Source organism: Rhinoderma darwinii, chromosome 4 (genome assembly GCF_050947455.1).
Source record: "Rhinoderma darwinii isolate aRhiDar2 chromosome 4, aRhiDar2.hap1, whole genome shotgun sequence".
In the NCBI taxonomy this organism is placed as follows: Eukaryota; Metazoa; Chordata; class Amphibia; order Anura; family Rhinodermatidae; genus Rhinoderma; species Rhinoderma darwinii.
Window position 1 is genome coordinate 298,014,282 of NC_134690.1, and position 21,626 is coordinate 298,035,907.

Sequence of the window (21,626 nt, forward strand, 5' to 3'; positions counted from 1 at the left end):
GAGGCTGAGCGTGTCTATGAAGAATTTGTCCATTATCAAGGCAGGGAGAGAGAGATGGGAGGGCTAAATTAGGGTAGACGGGTCATCTCCTACATTTTGGGGTTATGGCATAAGCATCTTATCAGGATTTTCAATTTGTAGAGAAGAAGATGTAACGAACAATGGTAGAATGACCACTAGGTGGCAGCAATATCACAAGCATTCAGCGATTGCTTAATTCAGATGGTAGTGAAGTATGAGCAATCAGGCCCGTGTATCAGGCAATGTAGTTATCCAGGGGGCATATAAGTCATATTGTAGAAGTATGAGTAGTCAGGCCCATGTATCTGGCAATGTAAAGGGGAGACACTGTACTCACTCAGTAACAGGCGGTATCTCCGGTCCAGATGCTTTACTGTGGAAGGTAAAGGTGAGCAGAGCACAAGATGGCCGCCAAACCCCTGATGGTGAGGAAGGAGCCAGCACCAAGCGGGGTGCTCAATTCTTCGCCCCTAAGGAGCCAGGCAGAGATGTCTCAATCCCCTCCAGTGTCCCCTATGGAGGGAGGTGATGTTCACCGGCCAACAGCAGTGACCTGCTGACTCTGGATGGGATGGAATGGCAGGCCCCAAGATGGCCGACAGCTCCTCCGTGATGCGGGTAGTCAGGCAATGCCAGCAGCCCTCACCGGCAGTCAAATGTCCATGGGGAGCAATATCAGGGCGCTGAAACCCTCACCGAGGGGAGAATGTAAACTTGCAGCTTCAGCGCTGCCACCAGGCTGTACTCACCCGTGGCGAGGTAATAGGCCGCAATATGGCCGGCGGCCTCTGAGGCAGCGTGCCTCGATGGAGACACTGACGACTCCCGGAGCAAATGAGCGGTTCCGATGGTGCAGGGGAGGACGTCTTGTGCACCCACTGCTGGAACGAGGTCAGTTCGCCTCCGATGTCGGCGATATCAGCCGGATTCCCTGCACGGTTCTAGGAGCTGAGGTAAGATGTGGCCACTCGCGATGTCCCGCCTCCGGAAGTCACCTGACTGCTATTTTGATATTGATAGAGTGCATAGGGCACTTACTGCTCCCCACACAGATGGTCTGCCCAGAGATTTGTTAGTAAAGCCTCAATATTACTCTGTGAAGGAAAAGGTCATGAAAGCTTCCAGGTCCTCAGAATAGCTATGACTGCGTAGCTGCGACATACAGATCTTCGCTGATCTGGCGCCTCGCACGATCCAAAGGAGTCGTTCATTAAAACGTCTCCTCCAAGTCTTGATTCGCCAGGGGATTAGATATCGATGGGCCTTCCCTTTTCATCTCACTTTTTCTTACCGCAATCGACCACACTATTTTGCTTCTCTCCAAGGAAAAGCCATTATGGAATGTTTGGGTCTACTTTCAAAAGATGGTACACCTCCACCGAGGAAATCGCCACTGCCTGCTTCCTCTTCTTCTACAGCACGTCTTCGACCACTTTGGAGCTCCAGATCTTCGACATGAATTTTGACTTCTAAACATTCCCCATGGCATATATTTGGGCATTGCTTTAAATCTTGCTATATGTACCGTAATAATTTGTGTTTGTTTTTTCTTTTTTACTTTTGCTCCTCTCCTCCTTTCCTGTCCCCTTCTTATGATGGTCGAGTGTCTTAGGAATGGTGCTTTCTGTGAACATTTTGGTCATGGCTGACCCTCAGTCCTCCTTTAACATGGTCACTCACAACGTTCAAGGCCTCAACTCGCCGACAAAACGGCAGCAAGCCTTCCAAACATATACATCCTTGAATTGTGATGTTATGTTTCAACAAGTACTGCATTTCTCCACTAGCTCTTGTCCTAAATTTATGCATAATCATTATCCTTTGTATTACTGAGCAGTGGCTGCGGAAAAGGAGTGGAGTGAGCATCTGTTTCAAGAGAAATATTCCCTTCACACATCAAACTACAGTGGCAGAGTCTGAGGGCAGGTATTTGCTCGTATATATTACACTACAGGACACTCCGGCCACATTTATTTCTTATTATGCACCAAACGAAGGCCTAATAAGTTTTTTCAATGCAATATTCTGACACTTCCTCATTTCCTTGGTAAAGTGTTTTTGGGTGGGGATTCTAATGTAGCATTGGATCACCTCCTTGACAAAACGATCACAGGTGTTCCCCCCCCCCCCTAAACAGGGGTTGCAATTAGCCAAACTCTTACACTCCCATGATTTTGTTGATGCCTGGAGATCTGCCAATCTTACCATCAGCGATTATACCTCTTATTCTCATGCGAATTTATCTTACTCTCGCCTAGACGATCTGTTCATTCATCTCCGCTCTTAAATAGTCTACTCCGTGCCAAAAAACACCCCATTTCGTGGGGAGATCAAGACTTGGTGTTGTTTACATCGGATTGCTTTTGGCTTAAGCCTTGGTCTAGCTCATGGCGTTTAAAGGAGTGCCTTCTAACAAATATCCAAAGAAGTTGCAACTGAACTTGAACAATATTTCCAAATTAATTGCGCGACTGACACTTCCCCAGCTATTAACTGGGAGGCCCACAAAGCTACCCTTAGAGGGAAACATTCAGATTGCCTCACGTCTGAAAAGAATTAGAGACCAAATTCTTAAGGATAAGGAAGTAACTTATTTAGCTTTAGTTGGACAGCAAAAGGCAGATAATAGCCTTGATTTACAGTCTAAGATAGAAGAAGCCCGTACCGAACTTAACTTGTGTCTTACGACTATCGCAGAACGTCACATTCGTTGGACACACTATTCTTTTTTTGCCCAAAGTCACAAACCAGGCACCCTTTTAACTCGGAAACTGGCTTCATTGTCTCGTAACTTTATGGTCCCTAAACTAAGGATAGTGAACGGTAATCTCTCGCAGCACCCTAAAGAGGTTCTCAATAGTTTCTTTTCATTCTACTCCTCCCTTTATAAATCTCCTCCCCAGCTAGATAAAGTGAAAGTTAATGCTTTATTTCAAGATATCTCCTTGCCTGTATTAAAAGACCACCCCCCCCAGAGATAATATGGAGGCCCCTATATTCGACTCAGGAAGTTTGGGGTGCGATTAAATCCCTTAAATCCACTAAATCCCCAGGACCTGATGGTTTCTCTAATCCTTACTATAACAAATTTGCAGATGTTTTGGCCCGTCCATTGGTCAGCCTCTTTAATGCTTTGAGGGATGGTGGTTCTCCTGGACCTGAAGCCCTTAAGGCGTATATTTTGGTGATCCCAAAACCAGGTAAAGACCCTTTTTCTTGCCAAAATAATAGGCCAACATCACTAAATTAATGTTGACATGAAGATTTGCACTAAAATCTTGGCAACGAGACTCAATGCCTTTCTAGAACAATATATTCACCCTGGTCAGGTGGGTTTCGTACCGAACAGACAAGCAGCTTATCAGACTAGAAGGATCATTGGTCTTCTATCCCTTGGTTGTTCACACTGGGATGGAACGCAGAAAACGGGAGCACTGTGCCGGTCGCTGGACCTCCATAAGGCTTTCGATTCCCTGAGCTGGGACAATTAATTTTTTGTCCTAAGGCGTTGGAGGTTTGGTGATAAATTTATTCCCCTTTTGAGAAGTCTATATTCGACTCCATCTGCCCAGGCAATGATCAAGGGATTTTCCTCAGACCGTATATCCATAGCCCAAAGGACGAGACAGGGGTGCCCTCTCTCCACTATCCTTTTTGTCTTGCCAATTGAGCCCCTGGCCCACCTGATTAGGATGAATAAGGAGATAAAGAGAGTGGAGGATGTGGATCAGACACAAAAAATGTGCACTATATGTGGACAACATCTTAATGGCATTATTTTGTCCCTCCTGAATCTTTAATCACATCTTACACCAATTCAACCATGTTAAAGAGGCTCTGTCACCAGATTTTGCAACCCCTATCTGCTATTGCAGCAGATAGGCGCTGCAATGTAGATTACAGTAACGTTTTTATTTTTAAAAAACGAGCATTTTTGGCCAAGTTATGACCATTTTTGTAGTTATGCAAATGAGGCTTGCAAAAGTCCAAGTGGGTGTGTTTAAAAGTAAAAGTCCAAGTGGGCGTGTATTAGGTGCGTACATCGGGGCGTTTTTAATACTTTTACTAGCTGGGCGCTCTGAAGAGAAGTAACATCCTCTTCTCTTCAGAACGCCCAGCTTCTGACAGTGCAGACCTGTGACGTCACTCACAGGTCCTGCATCGTGACGGCCACATCGGCACCAGAGGCTACAGTTGATTCTGCAGCAGCATCAGCGTTTGCAGGTAAGATCGACTTACCTGCAAACGCTGATGCTGCTGCAGAATCAACTGTAGCCTCTGGTGCCGATGTGGCCGTCACGATGCAGGAATCAACTGTAGCCTCTGGTGCCGATGTGGCCGTCACGATGCAGGACCTGTGAGTGACGTCACAGGTCTGCACTGTCAGATGCTGGGCGTTCTGAAGAGAAGAGGATGTTACTTCTCTTCAGAGCACCCAGCTAGTAAAAGTATTAAAAACGCCCCGATGTACGCACATAATACACGCCCACTTGGACTTTTACTTTTAAACACACCCAGTTGTACTTTTGCAAGCCTCATTTGCATAACTACAAAAATGGTCATAACTTGGCCAAAAATGCTCGTTTTTTAAAAATAAAAACGTTACTGTAATCTACATTGCAGCGCCTATCTGCTGCAATAGCAGATAGGGGTTGCAAAATCTGGTGACAGAGCCTCTTTAAGTCTGAGGTTTTGAACATCAGCATTCCACATTCCATGGCCAAGTTGATGCAATTGAACTTTGAGCTGAGATGGAAGGAAGACAAAATCTCCTATCTGGGGGTTCACCTCACTCCTTGCTATTCTCCACCCATTTTCGCTCAAATTTGCTCCCTCTCAAACAAAAATTTACAACAGACTTGTAGCACCGGGCTTCTATGCCTCTTTCCTGGTTCGGTAGGATTGCAGCTATTAAAATGACGGTTTTTCCCAGAATCGTATTTTTCCGCACTTTACCAATAGTTGTCCTTGCCCCCTATTTAAAAGACCTTCAAAGGCTTATATTGTTCTTCGTCTGCAGCCAGATTATTTGCTAATCCTATTTTTGCTCCTGGAATGCAACCGTCAGCGTTTCATTGGTGGCTAGATAAAAATCTATACCGAATTGGACATTTCTGTGATAGATTAGCATAAAACCCTGTCATTTTTTATCAGTCTATATACCACATGCCGGACTCTGAGATTTTTAGCTTTCACCAGATTCACCACTTTATGTCCTCATTTAAACCTACTTCGGTCTGCAGAGTACTTCAGTTTGAGAATTTATGCTTGAATAATTCTAGTGGTCATCTCTTGTCTAACATTTACTCATTTTTGGTTTCGCCGTCGGACAAACGGTCATATATGTCTATGTGGAAGAGGGACTTAGACACATCCTTTACGGTTAGGGAATGGCAAGATATGGCAGAACGTACTGTGAAAATTTCCATTAACGCTTCGCTGTCTAAGCCAATTATAAAGTATATTTACGATGGTACTTCGTTCCCTCTAGACTGGCCAAGATGTTCCCTTCTTCCTCATCTTCTTGCTTCGGACACAGTCGATGTGTGGGAGAGGAGACCCTCTGCATGTATGGTGGGGTTGCCCGAAGGTACGCTGATTCTGGTGAAGAATCTTTAATATGTTATATTCTATAACTCAGCTTAAAGAGGCTCTGTCACCAGATAATACGTGCCCTATCTCCTACATAATCTGATCGGCACTGTAATGTAGATAACAGTGGTTTTTATTTTGAAAAACAATCATTTTTGAGCAAGTTATGAGCAATTCTAGATTTATGTTAATGAGTTTCTTAAAGACCAACTGGGCATGTTTTTACTTTTGACCAAGTGGGTGTTGTAAAGAAGTGTATGAGGCTGACCAATCAGTGTCATACACTTCTCATTGTTCCAGCCCAGCATGATCCACAGCACAGTGTCAATTGTGCTGTGAAAGAAGCTGGGCTGGAACAATGAGAAGTGTATGACACCGATTGGTCACTGATTAGTCAGCCTCATACACTTCTTTACAACACCCACTTGGTCAAAAATAAAAACACGCCCAGTTGGTCTTTAAAAAACTCATTAGCATAAATCTAAAATTGCTCTTAACTTCCTCAAAAATGATCGTTTTTCAAAATAAAAACCACTACTGTTATCTACATTCCAGCGCCGATCAGACTATGTAGGAGATAGGGCACTTATAATCTGGTGACAGAGCCTCTTTAACTTGAAACTCCCCGCATCAGGCATTACTTAATGAGACCGTCCCTGGATTATCTAAAGCCTCTCATACATTTGTATCCTTTCTTTTCCTGGCAGCCAAAATTGCTATAGCTACATCTTGGAAAAGTCCTGTGATTCCTCTTCATCTGGTTAAGACTAAACTGAATTGGATCATGGTCAATGACCGTTTACACTGTATGATCTCCGATAAAGAGGAGCTCTTCCTTCAAGTTTGGCAGCCATGGCTCAGATACCTTAGGATGATCTCGTAGGTTCATTTTGCCTGGAAGACACTTAACCCTCATTCTCCTATCTTCCCCCCTCTTTTCGCTATCTCTCCCTCCCTTTTATTCCTTCTTTCTTTGATATTTGGCAATATTTGGAATATATTTGTCGGTCATGATTCAATTTATGGGGATTGCCCCCGGCTGCTGCTTGCATTGCTTGATGTACAGTTTACCATTCCTTGAAGACCTTCAAAAAAAAATTATTGAAACATAAAAAGGACCATTTTGGGGTACATATAACCTTTAGATCTTCACTGTTTTGCCACGGTGTATAAGAAAAACGGAGGACAAAGCGCTATATAATTTGCAGGAAGAAAAAATTGGTGGACCATATACGGGCGCTGCAGGTAATAAAGGTAGAAGCAGTTCCAGTGTTTGGAAATACAAAAATAAATAATTTATTGTAAAAGACTACACGTTTCAACGCTGTACCAGCGTCTTCATCAGGCCGAGCACTAAGTCAACAATGCATCCTCTCCATTCTCAGAATTGGTGGGGGGCACATTATAAAACCTTCTCTGTGGAAATATTTTTTTTGCTTTTTACGGCTTTCTATTTTAAGCAATAGATTTTTCTATTAAAATTTCCTGTTGTATTGTCAAAACATAAAAGTGAACACACAATACATGCTTAAAAAATAGATACAATCTCATTACCACCAAAAAAACAAGTTACAATACAATGTGCTTTTAGAATGTGAAATTACCTTTGGATGACATTGTAATACAGAAAATAGCACTTCATGTATTGCCACAAATATTCTATAGTAATCTTCCTCGTTCACATTTTCAAGTGACACCATCAGAAGTGTGCTCAATGAGAGTGTAACATGATGAGGATTGCTTAGAAAAAGCTCCCCTCGTCGTAAAATCGAAGCCATAATGTCAAGAGCAGGGACAACAAAAGTGGAAAGCAGCATATGTTCCTTACAAGCTTCCATGCTGAGGGTCTACAAGGATTGAATGAAAGAAATTATAATTTGTTTTACCCATAATTTGAATACATTAAATGGAGCGGAGAGGAAAAACCCGTTTCAAAGGCTAGGAACCTTGATTGCATGTATTACACTCAGCATTGAAATTGCAACACCAAGAACGGCAAGACGTAAAGTTATGTAACTCAAGGAAGTAGCAGGTATCGCTAAGATCATTCAAATGAAAAAAAATTCAAGCACCTAACTCAAATCGGTGGCACGAAGGAGGGGCATAAAAGCCAGATTGATAGCAAAGTTTATAGCCACATGAATCCTCAAAAACCACATAAAGTGGTGTGGGATGATTGCGGGATTGCCTCCGGTTTGTCGATGTGCCAGTTATTGCCACTCGTCACAAACTAAGAGGGCCAGAATCCTTTCACTGCGGGACCTTTATTTGTCACACCGGCAGATCACTGCACGCCCAGGCCGAGATATCAGCACTGTTTAACGTTGTGTCCCGGAGGTGGGGAGAAAAACAACTAACGGGAATGACAGCAAGAGGTGTGCGGAGGCAGGTACACTAACAGCTTGGCGTTACATTGATTTGGTCGTAGAACCAGTGGTACGGCCATTTCCCCAAAGTGTCCCAGAAGTCGTTTTTCAACATGACAACGCCAAACCACCTGTTGCTCATGCTACTATGAGCAGCCTGCGTGGCCTAAACGTGCTACCATGGCCTTCAGTGTTTCCGGACTGATCTCCGATTGAGCACATCTGGGACGTCATTGGTCGGCAATTGCATAGGGAGCTGCCAGCAGCCAATTTTGAGGATTTGGGTACCCAAATGCATTAAGCGTGGCATAACATTCCTCAGACAACCATTAATAACCTCATTGATCGTACGCCAAGGCGTGTAAAGGCTTTATTACATTGGCCCCTTCAGGCCGGTGCCACGAGCGCCGATCAACGTGACCGCTCGTTGATCAACGTGACCGCTCGTTGATCAACACGACCGCTCGTTGATCAACACTCGTTTGCTCCTTTCACAAGGAGCTATGTATGGGGACGAGTGCTCGTTACTCAGATCACTCATCCCCATACATCATCATCATGTTGGCAGCGAGATAATATTTTAGTTTTTTAAAACGATACGATCAGCAGAAGAACGAGCGTTTACACAGGGCAATTATCGGCAACGAGCATTCTATGAACGCTTGTCTGCCCGAAAATTGCCCAGTGTAAGTATATTTTTTTTTATTATTTGCATATCATTAACATGTCTATCGAACCTGTGATTTCCACAATTCCAAAACTTTCCTTCTTAGTGTTGCAATTTCAATGTTGAGGAGAGTATGGGATATAAACATGGCACAGTACAGTATCCCGCACACATGGTATCAATGCTAGTTAAAATCGGAATAATGAAAGACAATTCAACATTCACCACCTAACTCATTTTATGAAAGTAGTTATTATGAAGAACTTCGAACCTTCATCTTAGTACAGCAAAATATACACAATATGTATTTATAGTAAAAAAAACTAATTGATTCAAGCCAATTCTTTAATGTGTGTAGGTTGCACACAAGCTTGTGTAAACAAAAAACCTGGAGGGAAAAAATGTGATTTTCAGAACGTTAAAGGGAGTGTCCCCAAAAATGTGCCCATTAAACCAACAAAGTAATATAGTGTAGCCTCACCTGAAACAAAAGCTTTAATTTTTCACCTGAGTGCCTCCTTTGCAGCGAAAATCACTTTATTGGATGGACCTCGGAATTGCAGAGGTTCGTCTCTTAGTGGTGATCTTATTAATATGTATAAGTATGTGTGTGGTCAATACAGAGAACTAGCACATGCTCTATTCCTTCCAAGGACTCTACAAAGGACAAGGGGACACATATCGAAGAAAGACGTTTCAGACATCAATATAGAAAAGGGTTTTGTACAGTTAGAGTGGTCAAGCTATGGAATTCCCCTCCCCAAGTGGTAGTGATGGCAGATACTATGTCAGCATTTAAAAAAAACGTTAAATGCCTATTTATTTACAAATGGCATTGGGGGTTATAATTAATGAAGCAATGAATGACCTTGTAATATAAGGTTGAACCTGATGGACCTATGTATTTTTTCAACTTATGTAACTATATGCAGTACAGCCGTTAAAACCGGTGAAAATTCAGGGATGTACTGCGCACGCGCCGATTCGGAAGCAGAGGGGTGGGCGCGTTCACGATCGTTACAGGGTCAGGCGTGAACACTGCCTGGCCCCTGTCAATCAAAGTAGGGAGGGACGAACTGGGGATCGAAGCTAGAGTGGTTTGGAGTAACAGCGACGCCCTCGTTGCTCCAAAAAGCTAATTTGCATATGAAGAATAAAAGTGATTTTCAAAGCAAAGGAGGTACTCTGAAGAAAAAAAAAAAAAACGCGTTCGATTCAGGTGAGGCTACACTATATTACTTTGTTGCTGGTTTGATAGGTACATTTCTGGTGACAGACTCCCTTTAAGTTTTCAAAGCTCTGATTATTGGCTGAACACCTAAAAACTTCCTGACAGGAAACGTTTATTTATTTTGATATTACTTGAAAATTTACATATCTGCTAGTAGCAAAACCCAAATTTGCCGACAGTGAAATTTTACATACTGTAAAGGTACCACCTATTCATTCTAATTAAAACCACAGAAAAGGCCATACTCACAGATTAGGAGGAGGGTAAAAAACCTCCTAATGGCCAAAAGAACGCAAGCTCACAATCCACATCACGGATCCCCACACTTGCGAGTCCCTACCTAGAACTTCACATGCACATCATACACAGTACTTTATTATTTTTTCTATTACACATTTACTTCCATGCCCAATACACCACTCCCCTCAAGGTTAGTGGGAGTGGCTATCATTATTTAAACACACCTGGGCACTTCCTTTCATCAGCGCTCTCTGACCTGGTCGCGTCCTGTTTGGAACGGGTTTTTTACCCTCCTCCTAATCTGTGAGTATGGCCTTTTCTGTGGTTTTAATTACATTCTATGTCCCAATTTTTTTGCATATCTTAGATTTTGGAACCAAAAGTTCTAGGTATGGATTCGCAAGTGTGGGGATCCGTGACATGGATTGCGAGCTTGCGTTCTTTTGGCCAAAACGACAACAAATACCCCATGTTTTTTCATGGTTACTTACATTGTACATACCTTTTTTTTCAGGACGCGGCCGGGTCTTATGGTGCTGAGATAGCCTGGTGTGCGGATGTTTGGCACTGCATGCAGGGCAGCCCGCTCTCTTACAGTATAGTCGTTCAAAATAGGCTGCTATACGGCGATATATGCTGTGCCTCACTAGCCAAACACTATGCCTCCATGTTTTACACACTACACTCACTTTTTTGTATCACTCACAGCCCTGATTTCTGCACACTACACTTAGTAATGTCCCCTATAACTCACATGCACATCATACACAGTACTTTATTATTTTTTCTATTACACATTTACTTCCATGCCCAACACACCACTCCCCTCAAGGTTAGTGGGAGTGGCTATCATTATTTAATCACACCTGGGCACTTCCCTTCATCAGCGCTCTCTGACCTGGTCGCGTCCTGTTTGGAACGGGTTTTTTACCCTCCTCCTAATCTGTGAGTATAGCCTTTTCTGTGGTTTTAATTACACTCTATGGCCCAATTTTTTTTGCATACCTATTCATTCTACTCCCAATCTCCACACAAGTTTGTATTAACCCTTTCACTGCCAGGGCATTTTTTTATTTTTACATTGACATTTAAAAATAAAACCTGAATAAAATACAAAAAAAAAAATACATTATACCCCCCTTCCCACATATTTTTTGAAAGCACACACCTGGCACATTGCAAAAATGCCACCCAGCACTTTAAAGCCCCACTTATCATTAATCGACATTCAGAAAGCACATTTCATCCCTGATCGTTTATGGGTGGGATAAAGTAAGGGCACAGGATGAAAAGTTTTACTTTATGGTTCTAATTATGTTTAGGGGAGGAAGTGGAAGGAGGAGCTGAAAGTCAGAGCAGGAAGGAGGAGCTGAAACCAGGAAGACATTCTGCTTTTGTCATCGCTCCCCCTGTACAGCCTTCCATATGACCCCTGGGATGTGATTAACCCCTTAGTGACCAACAGTACGCCTTTTTACGTTCCTCACTAATGGGCTTTTAGGCTAATGCGACGCCTTTTAACGTGATCGCATTAGCCTAAAGTAGCGCCGAAATCAAAGATCGGGGCTCCGTTCTCTCAGCTGAGAGTTCGGGGCAACGACCAGAGACCATAACGAGTGGTCTCTGGTCACGTGATCGCCGTGAATCGCTATTTCACGGCGATCACGCTAAACCGGCAGATAATCGCCATTTCTCTCTCCTCTCATGGAATAACTCCTTAGAGAGGAGAGAGAACGGGTAAATAGTGCGTCCGTCCCCCCCCCACGTCCGATCCCCCCCCCGTCCGATTCCCCTTCATGTCCGATTTCCCCCCCCCCCCCCGGTCCGATCGCACCCCCCCACGGTCTTTTTACCCCCCCCCCCTGCTAAAATGGCGCCCGAGTGCGCTTTGCATGTCTTACCTGTGTCGTCATCTGGCACAGTAACAATCAGGGACCGTTGTGACTGGTCCCTGATCAGGTGATCTCTGTGATAAAACCTATCACAGAGATCACTGACAGTTATTTTCAAAACAGAGCCAGGACATGGGCTGTGTTTCTCTCTCCTCCCATTGTAGTTGTTCTGAGAGGAGAGAGAAATCAGTCTAAGTCCTGTGCTGTGAAGAAAGAAAAAAAGTGAAAAAAAAATCATCGTTCTTATACACACATATATATATATATAATATATAAAATCTATATTAGCGTCAGCGCTAGATTAGCGTCAGTGCTAGTTTAGCGTTAGTGCTAGTTTAGCGTTAGTTTAGCGTTACTTTAGGGTTAGGGCTAGTTTAGCGTTCGTGTTTAGGGCCGTTTAGAATTAATTTTACGTCTGTTATATAAAAAAATATATATATATAAAAAAAATATATATATAAAAAAAAAAAAAAAATAATGTGTCGTTTTTAGGATTTTAGGTTTACTTTAGGGTTAGGACTTATAGGGCATATATATATATATATATATATATATATATATATATATATACACATACATACACATCTATAAATATGTCTCAGCGTATGTGCAGCGCGGAGCAAGCCTACGCCTTGCTATGTTCCGACACTTCTGAAAGCGAAACAGACACCGCTTCAGAATTTGTTCCAGACAGTGACAGTGACGATTCTAATTCCACTGCTGAACCCCATAGTCCTATGGTGGTGGATACGTCAGTCGCTGTAGGGTGTCAGGTGTCAAGTGCAGGGCCGAGTGTTGCAGTCCCTCCCGTGATGTGGGATCCTGCACTATCATTTTCCCCCCAAGTACCCCAATTTGAAGCGACCCCAGGAATTAGTGTCGACGTCCAAAATTTTACCCCCTATAATTTTTTCCATTTATTTGTATGTGATACGGTCCTAGACTTGATAGTCCAGCAGACTAATCTGTATGCTAGGCAGTTTGTTCTACAAAAGCCTGCGTCTATGTACTCCAGAATGTGGAGCCCCACAAGTGTCCCAGAAATACAAAAAAATTTAGGCATTACCCTCAATATGGGTTTGGTTAAAAAACCCTCTGTCCGGTCCTACTGGACTTGTAATGCTGTCCACGCTACCCCTGTATTTGCAGCAGTGATGTCCAGAAACCGCTATGAGGCCCTAATGCGATTCATGCATTTTACTGATAATTCCCAAGTCCCCCCAAGAAGTGACCCAGCTTATGATCGGCTTAATAAATTAAGGCCATTAATCACCCTTCTAAGTGATTTATTTCTAAAGTTGTACACCCCTGACAAAAATTTGTCAGTAGATGAATCGCTCATGAGCTTCAAAGGGCGTCTTTCCTTTCGTCAATTCATCCCTTCCAAACGAGCCAGATATGGGGTGAAATTGTACAAAGTGTGCGAGAGCACAACGGGTTACACCTGCGGTTTCAAAATCTATGAAGGCAGGGACTGCCAAACTTATACCCCAGGCTGCCCAGAAACTATTGGCACCTCTGGCAAAATTGTGTGGAACCTAATGGAGCCATTTCTGCACAAGGGGTACCACGTCTATACAGACAATTTTTATACCAGCGTTGCCCTTTATAAAGCCCTCCATGCTGCAAATACAGGGGCCTGTGGGACAGTACGGAAGAACAGAGTGGGACTATCACAACAGTTGGTGTCCAGGCGTTTGGGAAAAGGAACATCCATGGCCCTTGCAAGTCAGGAATTGCTTGCAGTGAAGTGGGCCGACAAGAAGGATGTCTACATGCTGTCCACCGTACACACGGACACCACTGTGGCAATTACGGAGAGGGGGGCTACCACTGCAAAGCAGAAACCTGTCTGTGTAACAGACTACAACAAATTTATGGGGGGTGTAGACCTTTCCGACCTGGTGCTTCAGCCTTACCTGGTGAAGCGCAAAAATAAGGCCTGGTACAAAAAGGTAGCAATCTACCTCATCCAGGTTGCTACCTATAACAGTTTTGTTATTTTCAAAAAAGCCCAAGGAACGCTCACTTTCCTTCAATTTCAGGAGAAGGTCATTGAGCATCTCCTTTTTGAGTCCACTATACCGGCACAATCCTGCGAATCTGAGGATGTGCGCAGGCTTTCAGAGCGCCACTTTTTACACCCTATTCCCTCCACTGAGACCCAAAAATATCCCCAAAAAAGGTGTCGGGTATGTAGCAAGCATGGCAGGAGGAGGGATACCCGCTTTTATTGCCCCATGTGTCCATCAAAACCAGCCCTTTGTAACTACCCCTGTTTCGAAACCTTTCACACGGTTGCAAATTACTAGAATTTAACACAAAAAAAAAATGGGTTGGGGGCCTTTTTAGGGAGTCAATTTCTTTATATTTTCTTTTTAGTTTGTGGGCTTTCCAAGTAGGGATTATTTCTTGTGGGAGAGGTTGTAGAGCACATTTTTTTCAGACCGTGAAACTAATTTTACCCCTTATGATTTTTTTTATTTATTTGTGGGTGATCAAGTGCTGGAATTAATTGTCCAGTACAAAATCCCACATCCACAATTTTTTTATTTTGACTGTTCTTATGACTATGTCCTGCCACATACAGCTGTTACATTCCTAATTCTGTACCGTGATACGGGCATGATCTTTTTTTTTATTTGGAGGATCTCTAATAATTGAGCTGTTCCTTATCAATACACCATGGGCTTTGTTACGGTTCTTCTGAAAATACTGACATCATTTTGGGGATTAGTGATCCTTTACTGTTCCTATAGATGGTTTTGGACACTGTCCTTTTATATATTCTGTAGGTGATTGGTTGTTTTGTGCACATAGCGGTTCCTACCTTGCCGGGCAGGGGCCTGTTATGGTGTACCGCGTCACTTGGCACATTCGTCCCTCATAAGGATTGATGGAGCTAAAGAGACGTTGTACAACCAGTCACTGAAAAAAAAAAACCTTGTCTTGACAGCCCTGCAGGTGTTCTTCTATCTAGTGAAGAGACTCGAGTTTGCAACATAGTTGGATACATTTTCCTCCATTTGTTTGAAGATATTGCCCGTCACTCCAGTACAGTTTATTTTTTCCTCTTTGACTGATTTTATATTAGGACAGAATTCTGTCCACAATGACATCATAATGGCACCAACTGCTTCTTCAGCCAGCAAGACGTAGTCATAAGTACAGGCAAATAAGTCTATAGCGACATGTATCCGTTATGAATACACGGCTTCAATTCTATTCTGTGCCGCCCAAATTTATTAATGTGGCATATTTCTAACAAAATAACCTTCTACCACGTCTCCTCTATTTCATGTGGAAACGTAATAAAAGCTTGAAGAAAACATATACCCATAGTGTCTGAAATGATACCCATTATTTCCTCCTTTAAAAAATTTTTGGGCCGCATGCCCACTACACCACTAGATGAATACCTTTAGGGGTTTCGTTTTTACAATGGGGTCATTTCTGAGTGTTTTTTTTTTTTGTTCAGGCAGCTCAATGCCTCTAAATGCATGATATGGGGCCTAGAATTTATTCAATTGTGCCCTGAAAGCCAAAGGGTGCTCCCTCTCTTTTTGGCCCAGCCACACGTCTAATAAGCAGATTGGGGCAACAATGAGAGTATTTTTGAAAACAGGAGAAACGGGGTGATAGATTTTGGGGTGTGTTTCTTCATTTTCATGTTCGCTTTACAAAGAAATCGGTCTTCAAAGTGATACTTTTATATAAAAAGTGTTTTGTTTTTTTTAATTTCACCAGCTATGCATTAAATTTAGCAAAAAACTGTGGGGTCAAAATACTCACTACACCCCTAGATAAATACCTTAAGGGGTCTAGTTTTCTAAATGGGGTCGTTTATGGGGAGTTTCTATCGTTCTGGTAGTTCAAAACCTCTCCAAATGTACAGTGGGGCCTAAAACATTTTCAAGCAAAATAGGAGTCCTGAAAGCCTCCGGGTGCTCCCTTTCTTTCGGGCCCTGCTGTGTGTCCAGGCAACACATTAGGGTCACAATGGGGGCATTTTTGAAAACAGGAGAAACAGGGTGATAGATTTTGGCGTGTGTTTCTTCATTCTTATAGTCGCTTTACACAGAAATCGGTCTTCAAAGTGATACTTTTATGAAAAAAGTGATTTTTTATTTTTTTTCACCTGCTATGCATTAAATTTAGCAAAAAACTGTGGGGTCAAAATACTCACTACACCCCTAGATAAATACCTTAAGGGGTCTAGTTTTCTAAATGGGGTCGTTTATGGGGAGTTTCTATCGTTCTGGTAGTTTAAAACCTCTCCAAATATACAGTGGGGCCTAAAACATTTTCAAGCAAAATATGAGTCCTGAAAGCCTCTGGGTGCTCCCTTCCTTTCAAGCCCTGCTGTGTGTCCAGGCAATGCATTAGAGTCACAATGGGGGCATTTTTGAAAACAGGAGAAACAGGGTGATAGATTTTGGGGTGTGTTTCTTCATTCTTATGGTCGCTTTACACAGAAATCGGTCTTCAAATTGATACTTTTATGAAAAAAGTTAAATTATATTTTTTTATGCCTGCTTTGCATGAATTCTTACAAAAAAACTGTGGGGTCAAAATACTTACAACACCCCTTAATAAATACCTTAAGGGGTCTAGTTTTCAAAATGGGGTCACTTGTGGGGGTTTCCACCATTCTGACACCTATGAAAACCTGGCTTGGTGCAGGAAAACAAAATGTACTACAAAATCTATAAAATTATTACTCAACTTGTAAGTCTTCTAAATTGCTCAAAAATAAAAAATAAATTTCAAAAGTGCTGCCAAAATGGAGTAAAGAGATAGAAATATTTATTTAATAAAAAAAATTGTACAGTATGTGTGTACATATGTGACATATTGCAGTTAAAAATAGGGAAAAATGATAATTTTTACAAAATTTCTTCAATTTTTCTATTTTTTAAGTTATTTCCGCAAATCGTATCAGTCTACTTTTACCACTAAAATAAAGTACAACATGTGACGAAAAAACAATGTCAGAATTACTTGGATATTCAAAACTTTCACAGAGTTATTCTCTGATAAAGTCAGACATACCAGATTTGACAAATTTGGCTTGGTCATTAAGGTCCAAACAAGCTTGGTCACTAAGGGGTTAATTAACTTTTGGTTGTGTTATTACTGTTCCTTACGAATGAGAGAGAATATGTGCTCTCTGTCACATTCAAAGTTATATTTTGTATTGCACTACTGAAGTGGTGTGGTGAGCAGATGAGCAGCTGTTGATCTATAAATCACTACCCGTGCCTAAAACAGGCCACTTGCCAACTCAGTGCCTGGAATGTTTACCAACAACTGGATTACAGAGAACTTCGTTCTCTTCAGCTTTGATTATTTTCTGGAGACTGTTCAGGGAAGTGTGGTGCGTCTAAGGCCTTGCTTGGGTCAGACTTTTAATTTCCAAATCATTACATTTTGATAAAAAAAAAAATGCATTATGGTGTTTAAGAGTGTAAAGCGTTGGGTGGCATTTTTACTATGTGCCAGGTGTCTACTTTCAGAAAATATATGGGTATGGGGTATATTATAATATTTTATCATCATTTTGGTTTTATATGTGTATGTCACATGTCTAAATGGTCTCAAAACCATGGCAGCAAAAGAGTTAAGAGACATAAATTTGCCTAAGTTCTGGATTAGCACTGCTACAGGACATTTCTACTAGCAGTATGGAAACGTTTTTCCTAGTAAGGAAGGGATTAATGGTATAAGGAGAAGCTAGGCAGGTGATGTTGGTAGGGGGGTTTAATGACACCGGAAATCTGTTACAAAAACTGGGAAATGGTTTGATAGGTTTAGAATAGCACAGATCAGGTTGATGAATTATTGAAGGGGATGTTAAGAACCATTGGTTTTGGTGCAGATAGGCAGCAGTGACCGTTAAGTTGGATGGAAAGTCCTTTAAAATAATTTCTGAGGCATCGGCCTCTTTCAGGCTTATGGCCTTACTGGTACACTTTAGCATCTATATTAAGGTCGCAAAACTCTGTCCTACCTCTGTTTTTCAGAGCCTGGATCCTATGATGATCTAAATCTGGTTCAGAAAAACTGCGGGAGGTCTAGCTATTTTGTCTGTAATACGTACCCTAGAATGCACCTGTATTGTGGTTGAGGGAAAGCAGCCTTCGGTCTCTTTCACACAGCAGTAGTCACGTAAGCATTTTGAATGAAGTTGGTCCAAAGCACGGAAGAGCTACAAATCTTTTTATCATACTTTTTCAGTTTATGTTCCACTCCTGGTTTTGGCTTCAAAATACTGATGCCAAATACTGACCAAAATACTGCTGTGTGAAAAAGGCCTTAGGTTGAAATCTTGGGGCAGGACCTCAAAGGTGGGTTTTTTAACTACTACCTGTACCAGGGAAGGAAAAACGGGATAAGAATGAGGTAAAACGCTGCTAAAGGGAAAATAAATTCCCCTGACGAACATACATGGCAGTCAGACTGGATTAATATTAATAAGTTATTTTATAAATATACACAGCCCTAAATATTGCTGTCTCTGGTTAAAAAAAATCCCAAAGACAATTATGTAACTTCACTACTCTTACAGTAAAGAACGCTTTTTTTCACCATTAGAAATTAAACCTGTGTCATTTCCTGTTTGAGTGGTCCAGATACATATTACAAGCAAATTGAATCCCCTCTCCCTTAAAGGTCTTTTCTCACAACTAAATACATTTAACCATTTTATTCATTTTTAATAATCCCGGTCACAAGATTTTTTTTTTTCTTCTTCCAACCTCAAGGCATCATTTTTATAAACTGAATTTAAGATGTTGCTTGACTAATGCTTGTATAAAGTAGCAAGATTATGCTCCCTCCTGTTAATACATGAAATAATCCTGCTGGTTTTACAGCTTTTATGAATTTATAGTAGACCCAAATCTTTCCACTTGTTGCTCCCAGTACCCCACCCTCCTACTTATAATTATATTGAATAATGATACTAACACGGGACAATAATGAATAATAAATTTGTGCTCTTCTATATTTTTTTTCTGTCATGTACACCTGTATGTAGTCCCTTAACACCCCCTTAAAGAGAACCTTTAAACCTGCCCATACACGTGCAGCTGAGTGGGGCTGCTCAAACCCTGGGGCACTTTAAAAAAAAATTCTACCCTCCTCTGTTATTTAGAGATCGGTGCCGTTATATTTGGCACCTGATATTTAAATAACCCCCTGAACTGTCAATGGGGCGTGTAATGGCAAGGTGGCGTGTTACTATGGCTGTGATACTGTCCAATCAGATACGGAAAGTGTTACAGCAAGAGCGAGGAGAGCGTGTGCGTGTGCATGCGCGCTCTCCTCTCTCCAGCTTACACTGTCCGTAGCAGTGACACGCCCCCTTGCCAGTTCGGCACACCAGTCCAAAAATGTCTGATCCCTCGCGAGAGATCGGTCTTGTCCTTGTCTGCCGACAGCTGAAGAGAGAGCATGCGCACGCGGTCTCTCCTCGCTCTTGCTGTAACACTGTCCGTTATCTGATTGGACAGTGTCATAGTAACACGCCTCCTTGCCGTTACATGCCGCATTGACAGTTCAGGGGGTTATTACATATCCGGGGCCAAATAGAACGGGCATTAAGAAACTCATTAGCATAAAGCTAAAAATCGCTCATAAAGTGGTTTAAAATAGATCGTTTTTCTAAATAAAAAGCATTACTTTCACCTACATTACAGCGCCGATCTCCTTATTCAGAAAGATAGGGCACTTATAATGTGGTGACAGAGCCTCTTTAAGGCCCAATTTCAAGGACCAATGGTCGTTCCTGAAAACAGGGCAAAGATCAGCAGACGAACGAGTTAACGCTTATTATTCGCTAATTTCACCTTTCACCCGAATCCGTTAGGTCAGGGGGACTTGCTGCTTCGGTGACAGCGGGTCCCGCATGTCTGACCAGAAGTATCCAGCTGTTATTTATCATGCTGTTATTGACCTAAAGTCTGATGTTAGATGTGATGGATAAAAGGTGGGGCTGCTATCACCAAAGCAGTCAGTCCCGCTGACCTGACTGATTCGGGATACATAGAAGCTATTTCTTGCCGGGAGGAAGAAAGGAGTGAAACGTTCATCGGGGCTGGTGGTTTGTGTGCAGTTGGTATATTCCTTGCAAATTAGTTTATTTTTGCCTGCGTGTTAGCTGGACTTTTAGTTTCTATTTACCTTTGGTCAGTTCTTTATATGCTGCCAGAAATCTACTATTTATTATTTGGTCCTGTGGCACATGTTTTATTTCAGCTTACCATTATTGCAATGGACTATGTACTTACCTCTCACCGCAATTTATGTGGGTTCTCTTTCTCCTTTTAAGTGTTTTTACATTTGTCTTTGATTATATGTGTTATACAATAAAGCTTTTTTTCTGATTAAATTGACAGTTTTTTTTGTCCAGTGGATATTCTTGGGGTTTATTACTATTATCTAAAGACAAATGACATTGGGGGTTATAAATAATTTAGTAATGAATGATGTATACCATATTTTCCGGTACAAAATAAATCTTGCTAAAATGTCCCTGCGTCTTATAGTCGGCAGTCAAGGGACCCGGTATCGCCAGGCCCCCTGACCGTTCCTTACTTAAAGGAAGGGTGTCGCGAAAAAAAAAATTCTATATCAATTTGCTTTTAGTGTTTTATTCAAAAAATGTTTATTTATTTGTGTGTTTGTGTTTTACTTTTTTTTATTTTCTAACTTTTGCTTCTCTATGGGGGCTGGCATTTTTTTTTTTCACCTCTGTATGTGCCGATTAACGACACAAACAGACATGGAATACTGCACATACATCCCCATAGAGAATGCAAACGGGAGCCGTTCGCATTCACTATGGTGTACGCCGTCTGTGTGGGAACGGCACATGCACCGCTCCCACACAGTCCAAATGGAAGGTCTTCGGCAGAGCGACATCCAGCGCCATTTTGTTGTGGACCGGAAGCCGCGGCCGGACAGTAAGATTACTACTTCCGGTCGCGGCTTCCGGATATGTGTTCTGAAGCAAGAACTAGGAGCGGAGGGAGCGGCGGCAGCAGGAGCAGGTAAGTTATGTCTGTGTTTGTTCGTGTTTTACTGTGCGATTACCACTGTATGTAAGCCTACTACACTGTGTATTCGCTCAAAAAATGTCGACACACAGTGTAGGAGGCTTGAACATTCAATCCCCTCCTTTCTCCTGCCACTAGCCAGGATAAAGGAGGGGGGATTGTTTGAGGACGCTAGAGCGAGTGTGTCTTCTCAAATTTTGCAGCATAAAGCAATGTGGTTGCTTTACCATATGCCAATGCTGCAATTTTGGGAATTGCTCCCTCTAGTGACCAGAACAGGGAAATATTATAAATTAGAATCTAATTTATAATATTTCCTGACTCGTGAAGAAATGAAAAAAATTAGAACAATATTTAATCATTTATACACTAAGGCTATGTTCACACGGGGTATTCTCGGCAGAAACGGCCCGAGAACGCCTCCCATTGATTTCAATGGGAGGCGTCGGCGTCTTTTTCCCGCGAGCAGTAAAACTGCCTCGCGGGAAAAAGAAGCGACATGCCCTATCTTCGGGCGCTTCCGCCTCCGACCTCCCATTGACTTCAATGGGAGGCAGG

At 42.1% G+C, this 21,626-nt stretch overlaps 1 protein-coding gene across 2 annotated transcripts in view; it reads right to left on the reverse strand.

Annotated features, from left to right (window-relative positions):
* URB2 (URB2 ribosome biogenesis homolog) overlaps positions 1-21,626 on the reverse strand; it is a 198,083-nt gene that overhangs the window by 78,386 nt on the left and 98,071 nt on the right. For both annotated transcript variants that reach the window (XM_075862643.1, XM_075862642.1), the window contains exon 7: positions 7,218-7,460. In XM_075862643.1, coding sequence (XP_075718758.1) covers positions 7,218-7,460 — 243 coding nt within the window. The remainder of the gene's footprint in view (positions 1-7,217; positions 7,461-21,626) is intronic.